General features: G+C 50.6%; 3 protein-coding genes across 3 annotated transcripts; 2 read left to right on the top strand and 1 right to left on the bottom strand.

Annotated features, from left to right (window-relative positions):
• On the top strand, positions 1-1,686 carry PtrM4_153810 (uncharacterized protein; the record flags this gene model as incomplete). The annotated part of the gene is made up of 1 exon (XM_066110314.1): positions 1-1,686. The coding sequence occupies one exon, from the start codon at positions 1-3 to the stop codon at positions 1,684-1,686; it is 1,686 nt and encodes a 561-aa protein (XP_065958666.1).
• Positions 1,687-5,028: 3,342 nt separating this feature from the next.
• PtrM4_153800 (uncharacterized protein) lies at positions 5,029-6,117 on the top strand (the record flags this gene model as incomplete). The annotated part of the gene is made up of 1 exon (XM_066110313.1): positions 5,029-6,117. One exon carries the CDS (start codon positions 5,029-5,031, stop codon positions 6,115-6,117), a length of 1,089 nt encoding a protein of 362 aa, XP_065958665.1.
• Positions 6,118-6,943: 826 nt separating this feature from the next.
• Positions 6,944-7,311, bottom strand: PtrM4_153790 (uncharacterized protein; the record flags this gene model as incomplete). Its single annotated transcript, XM_066110312.1, has 2 exons — positions 6,944-7,153; positions 7,210-7,311. The coding sequence occupies 2 exons, from the start codon at positions 7,309-7,311 to the stop codon at positions 6,944-6,946; spliced, it is 312 nt and encodes a 103-aa protein (XP_065958664.1).

The following is a 7,311-nucleotide window of genomic DNA, read 5'->3' as shown; positions in this document are numbered from 1 at the left end:
ATGCCATCTCAAAACAAACCTAACTTGTCGTACAAAGAAGGCAGAATTGATCTTGCGCTTCAGGCCTATACCTCAGGCCAATTTAAGACCCTGCGACGCGCTGCTGCTGCCTTTAGCGTACGACATCAGCGGCTCTCTGATCGGCTGCACGGAATCACAAATCGACGCCAAACACGACCTGGAATCCAAAAGCTTACTGCTACTGAAGAGCAGACGATTATTCGATATATCCTTAATCTAGACGCGAGAGGATTTGCCCCCCGGCTTTGTGAGATAGCAGATATGGCCGATAAGCTGTTAGCTATACGTGGTGGGACACCTATTGGCAAGAACTGGCCTGAGCGGTTTGTGTCTCGTACGGAGGAGCTCAAGATAGCTTTCAATCGAGCAAAGGATCGCCAGAGAATACTCCAGGAAGACCCAGAGATTATCAGCCCCTGGTTCACGCTCGTACGAGACACAATAGCTGAGTATGGGGTTGCAGACGACGACATCCACAACTTTGATGAGACAGGCTTCCAGATGGGCGTTATTGGCTCAATGAAAGTAGTCACAGGCTCAGAGCGTCGTACGAGACCAAACCTGATCCAGCCAGGCGATCGTGAGTGGGTCACGGTCATCCAGAGCATCTGCGCTGCTGGGTACGCAATCCCGCCCTTTATCATCTACAAGGGACGCGTCCACATCTCTGCATGGTACGAGGAGGGATCCATACCGTACGACTGGAAGCTATCAGTATCTAAGAATAGCTGGACAAATAATCAGCTTGGCCTTGAGTGGTTGAAGCACTTTGATGAGCATACAAAGTCGCGTCAGGTGGGATCGTACAGGCTGCTCATCTTAGACGGCCATGAGAGCCATCTCAACCAGGATTTCAAGGACTACTGCCTCGTACGAAAGATTTTAACCCTCTGTATGCCTGCTCATTCATCGCACATACTTCAGCCACTTGATGTAGTATGTTTTTCGCCATTGAAGTTGAAGTACTCCCAACGCGTACGAGACTTGGCACGCCGACGCGTCTACCATATCAACAAAGAAGGCTTCCTTCCTGCCTTTAAAGACGCGTTTTTCGACGTGTTTACGTACGAGAACTGTAAAAAGGCCTTTGAGGCAGCAGGACTTGTTCCTCTTGACGCGCAGAGGGTTCTTGATCGCCTTGAGGTCCGCCTTCGTACACCACCACCACCAGCCCTACCAGACACGCCCTGGCAGTCCAGAACACCAAGTAATACTTACGAATTCGGGTCGCAATCAAAGCTTGTAAGGGAATCCTTCGTACGATCACCAACAAGTGCCCAAGAAGGCTTCTCTAAGCTTGTTAAAGGAGCTGAGGAGATGCTACATGAAAATGTCCTTATCAAGGCCCGCGTACGAGAGCTTGAAGAGCAAGTAGCAGAGTTAACAAAGCGTAGAGGGCGCAAAAGGAGGCGAATTCAGACAGATGGTACGATAGAGTTTGGTGCAGGCGCATTACAGGTAGCTGAAAGTGCTTCTACTGCTTGTACGACGTCTAAGAAGGGTGGTGGTAGAGGTAGTCGGGAAAGGACCCAACCAGCTCAACGGCGCTGTGGTAACTGTAGAGGGACTGGACACAACGCTCGTACGTGTCAGAAAGATACAGAAGAAGATTCTGAATCTGATGTAGCTACGTCGTACGAAGGATCTGTAGAGGATGTAGAGTAATTTCACGTTTCGTACGTGGTGTTCGCGATGCCAAGAAAAAGTGGCCGGCTCACTGGGGTGGCCGGCTCACTGGTGGAACACGTTAATAGCGGAGTAGAGGTAATTAAAGATATAGATAGTAGGATAGATAGTAGTAGCCAAGATATTATACACAGGCATAATAGTTTATTATTAACGTGAGCGGCAACCGAGCCGGTTAGGCAACCGAGTCGGACACTTTATGCAGCTCTGTAACTCTACACATTAATAACTTAACACCACAACAAGCTTTTAGAGTGCGTAGTAGCTTAAATTAGTCCTCTACGTCTACTACATCTTTCTTACATGTGCGCTTATTATGCCCTGTCTCGCTACACCTCTTGCAGCGTCGAGTACCCCCTCCACGAGTACCTGCTCGGACCCTCTGCTCACGCTCCTCTACCTCAAGCTGGGTCTCAGCATCTCTCTGGGTAATTATTTCCTCTGCCTCTGCCTGCGATAGGGTCCCACCTTTCTAGATCCGCTTCTTTTTACGCTTTCTTCGCTCACTTACAGCTTGATTTGCCTGCTCAAGACTAGCTACTCTAGCTTCAAGCAACGTGTGTGAATGTACCTTAATTGTTGACCCTTTCTTAGACTGTAGCACCATCTCGATAATAGAATCAGGTGACGAGCTCTTATAGTCACGTATCCTCTTGATAATTAGCGTAGTTTGGGCCTCTATCTCCTAGGCGCTGCTTAGTGTTTTTAGTTGCTAGGTAGTAGGCCCTATTAGAGGTAGCGACGGTGTGAAAGGCTTCACTTCAAGCTTCGATAGCACCACCTCTAGGTTATCTGGGACTAAACTAGTCGCTCGGAAGCTTGATGTAATGTTTCCCTTTGAAAATGCCTTTTCAAACACCTGTGCAAAGGCAGCGAGGAAGGCTTTCTTGTCGATATAGTTGATGTGGCTGTTTGCTAAGACATTAATTTCCTTCTTGTACGCCTGCTTCAAGGGAGCAAAACAACCCACGTCAAGTGGCTGCAGGATATGCGACGAGTGTGGGGGCATACAGAGAGTAATAATCTTGCTTTCCTCGCAGAGATCCTGGAAAGCGAGCGACTTGTGGCTCTCGTGGCCATCAAGAATCAACAGCCGGTGGCTACCCACTGTCCTTGCCTCTGTATGCTGGATAAAGTGCTACAACCAGGCAAGACCAAGCTCGTTCGTTGTCCAGCCGTTATTACTGACGCCTATCCTCCAGTCCTTAGGGTTGTGATACTAGGCCTAATTGTGGTGCTTTGCTTTGAAGATAAAGAAGGGTGGGACAACCTAGCTCTTTGCGTTGATAGCGGCAATCAAGGTTGCCCACTCCCTATCGCTAGGCTGGACCCCAATTGGTTTAAGACGTCTCTCAGACGCTATTACCACCTTAACTGACCCTCTAATACCCATCTGAAAGCCAGTCTCGTCAAAGTTATAGGTATCTTCGTCTAGGATGCCGTACTAAGCTTTAACGTTACGTACAAGGTCGAACCAGGGGCTAATAACAGCTAGATTACTGCACAAGACTCTCTAATAATCGCGCTGTCTAGTTACCTGAGACTTGATCTCTGGCTTCCGCTTGACTAGGTTTCTAGCCCATTTTTCTCCGACCTGGCCACCACTACGGGCAGCTAGCAGTTGGTTGGCCATTTCACGTACGTAGCTAAGTGTAGGGGCAAAACCTCGTGCGTCAAGCTTCCTTATATACTGTATAACTACCTCCTCTTCATGCCTCTAAAGCCTTGATGAGTTGGCGTAGGTATCACGTTATGAAGTAGTTCCAGCGCGTCGATCACGAAGGGTTCTTCTACTAACACTATAGGTTGCAGCAGCGCGTCGATCACTTAAATTCGCGTCTGATTTCATTGCTTGAATAGCTAAGACAATCCTGTCTTCAGGAGAAAGCGCTTCAAGATCGGGTTGATAAGACATGAAATAAAAGGTAGAGAGAGAGGTGGTCTTGGCAGAAGGTGGGCGTTTCGCTTACCCGGGCGTTTCGCTTGCCGCTCACGTTAGCGTTGCAATAAGTTATATATCCTAGCACCTCCTGCACCTGCTGCCACTCCGCGTTCGCCTCCATCTGCTCGTCCTGCCACCCTCGAACCCCCTCTCCGCACCGGTCGCACCCAGCCGTCTCCAAGTCATTGCACTCTACCCGCCTACCGTCCAAGTAGCCGCTCATTAGCCCTCGTCTACACCCGCTGCTAATGATGAACATCCCTATAGCCTGCACGTCTAAGTCGCTGCTCTTCTGCTTTATCGTCCGCTCCACCTCGCCCTTCTCTACCAGCACCACGGCATCCACCCTCTCGCCAGCTCGCCCGCCTCGCCCGCTCTCCTGTGCATAGTCGATCATGCTCCACGGCATCCCTACGTGCAGTATGTACATGATCCCCGGGAAGTCGACCCCTGTGCCCAGCGCCGACGTAGCCACGATCAGCCCTCCGTCTAGCAGCCACTGCTTCAATCGCTCCACTCGCTCTATGTCGCTAGCGTGATAGCACGCGCACCTGAGCGCCTCGGCCAGCTCTTCGCACTGCTGCTTGCTGCGACAGTACACCACGCCCTTCTCTCCTCTGTGGAGCAGTAGCTGCTGCTGTCTTCGACACATTGCTAGCGCCGTCTCCTGTGCCTTGCCACGCTCGCACCACGACACGTAGTACTGCGTGTTCGGCCAGACTGTGCTCGCCCGGATGTATGTTGCGCACGGAAGCAGCATGCTTGTTGCCAGCTCGCCCTCTCTCACCGGCGGGAGCGTTGCTGTGAGCAGCACAATCGGACACGGCAGCAGCCGCAGATTCTTTAACAGTGCCAGCTTCGGCCGCCAGTCGCTTAATGTGATGACTAGATGACACTCGTCCACCACTACTCGCCGCAACAAGCCCTTGCCGCTGAGCATATTTGCGTACCCTAAGATGTCACGGTTTGGTGATGGGACGATGCCTATCTGAGACTAGCGCTGTTTATGGTCACTCACCTACATAAACTTTCCATAGCTTGTACAATACAACCTCAGTCAATCCTCAACTTCTTCCCTATGCGTACGGTTCACCCACTCCAACAGTTATGAGCCCGGCTGCATCCTGATTGTACTCATTTCCCGATTACCGCGTCCCTCATAGCGCACGATTACTAGGCCCCTCATAGCCGCACGATTACCGCGTCCCTCATAGCGCACGATTACTAGGCCCCTCATAGCCGCACGATTACCCCGCGTCCACCACAGCGCTCGATTACTAGGCCCCTCATAGCCGCACGATTACCCCGCGTCCACCACAGCGCTCGATTACCCCGCGTCCACTATAACGCACGATTGCTACGTCTGTTCTACGCACACAATGGCTACAGGATCAGCAGTAACTCGAGTTACTGTTATCCTTAATACACCAGATGACTGGTTCAACTGGATCTTTCTCTGCAGAGACTTCGCGAAGGATCACAAGATCTGGCAATACGTCAATCCAGATACACCAAAGGAGAGCCTGCCTGACCTAGAGGCTGCCAATCCTAAGCCTCAGCTCACCGACTATAAGGCTAGAGCTTCCAAGCTCTCTGATCTATCCACTGAGGATCGTGATTCCTACCGATGGGAGGTTGAACAATGGAGACTCGACGAGATCACGCTGCAGAAACAAGAGAGAGCTCTGGTGCAGCTAAATACAGAGATCACTAGGTCTATCGCCACGCGTCATCTCTACCTAATACAGGATCTCCCTACTGTGTACGATCGACTTGTCGCTCTCAAGAAGCAATTCTGTCCTTCTACAGCCGATCGGAGTCGCGACTTGATAGCAAGATACACCAATCTGAAGACCGCTCCACGCAACCTAAAGAAACTCGATGAATGGATGGCTGACTGGATACACATCACTTCTCAATGCCAATCGATCAACCTACCAGAGACAACTAGCTACAGGCCTCAGGAGGATTTCCTGATTGCCTGCCAAGCTCACTATCCAAACTACGCTGCTACCTGCCTCGATCAGATATACGAACACGAGATAAACGGTACAAATCTACTCAGCTTGCCCGCCTACGTCGAAAAGATGACGAAGTACATCCGCCGAGCTGCCCAGACCACTGCCACTGAGTCAAGTGTGCTATCTACCTCAGCTGCTAAGCTTGGGATTGCAAACCTACCTTGTGTTTGTGGGCTGTCACACGCTTTACCCGACTGCTGGATACTCAATCCACTTCACCCAGGTCGACCAAAAGACTGGACACCAGCACCTATTGGAGTCCGCAAGGTTGAACAAGCTCAAAAGGATCCTAAGATTTCGAAGCAAATAAAGGACGCCCTAAATGAATGGGCTTCACGTCAACAGTATAGAGACAAGATTCAGGTAGATGACGGCCAACCACCTAGTGGTGGTACATCATTCGTGGTTCATCTGCTGGATACAGGTCAGTTATCACCAACTCACTGACTTGGTGACAACTGGGGGTGTGTCACGGTTTGGTGATGGGACGATGCCTATCTGAGACTAGCGCTGTTTATGGTCACTCACCTACATAAACTTTCCATAGCTTGTACAATACAACCTCAGTCAATCCTCAACTTCTTCCCTATGCGTACGGTTCACCCACTCCAACATAAGAAGTTGCCGTTGCTTGTAGTGTCCCCTGCGGCGTCTGCGCTGACTACGACAACAGCCGCCGGGCTGCTCTCGTCGTGCTTCTACTCCGTGCAGTTGATGCCGCACTTCTGCATCTAGTCTACTACATCCTCAATGAGCGCTCGGTGCAGCACCACGATCACCGTCACCCCAGCGTCGTCCATGCAAGCCGGCACGCTAAACAGCAAGCTCTTGCCTCCACCAGTCGGCAGAACAACGACAAGCGGCGTCTGCCTATTGATCACTGCGTGCAGCGCCAGCTCCTGCTCTGCGGTCCGAACCGCGCCTCATATTGGTTAGGGCTGCCCCGTCGCATCATATTGGTTAGGGGTTGTAAGAATGAAGTATAATCCTTAGATTGAATACTAGAGTCTTGTACGAAGTTGAACACACTAAGCCATAGGGGTTCAGTGTCTAAGCTATATACTTAATGAGTGTGGCGCTCAGTATTGAGCGTGTGAGTGCTCGTTGATGAGCACCTGTTCCTGGACTAGCGCGTGCTGCTCACCACTGAGCGGTCACGTGACTATGGCGTGGTTGCTGTGCCGCAATCCTTCAACTGTGCCGCTTGATCCTTCAAAGTGATTACGCTTACCCCTGTCTCCTCCGGGGTATAGATCGTAACAACCACGCAGCTCTAACAAATTCGGATCACTTGACCAACCAAAATAGCGTTAGGGTTAAGGCCTGGATTGAGCTGCTTGATTCGGGCAGTAGTCGTGCCAGCATCAGCCGCGATACTAGTGAGAGTATCGCCTTCCTTAACCGTATAGTTGCAATTCTGGCGCATTTCCACCTTTGACAGATCCTCTAATGGTTTAACGAAATCCTTAGAAAGAGTGTTATCCTAGGGCTATGTTAAATCTTCTAGTAATTATCTAGGAGATCCTTTTCTAGGCTTACAAGGCTTTCTACCTCGACCCCACGCTTGGTTTCCGCAGCAGCCAGGCTGTAGGCAAGGCTGTTTCCAAAGAAAAAACACGCGAGCAAAGTAGTAGGTTTCAT

This window comes from Pyrenophora tritici-repentis (assembly GCF_003171515.1).
Source record: "Pyrenophora tritici-repentis strain M4 chromosome Unknown M4_contig_00035, whole genome shotgun sequence".
In the NCBI taxonomy this organism is placed as follows: domain Eukaryota; kingdom Fungi; phylum Ascomycota; class Dothideomycetes; order Pleosporales; family Pleosporaceae; genus Pyrenophora; species Pyrenophora tritici-repentis.
This window is presented reverse-complemented; position numbering and strand designations above follow the sequence as displayed.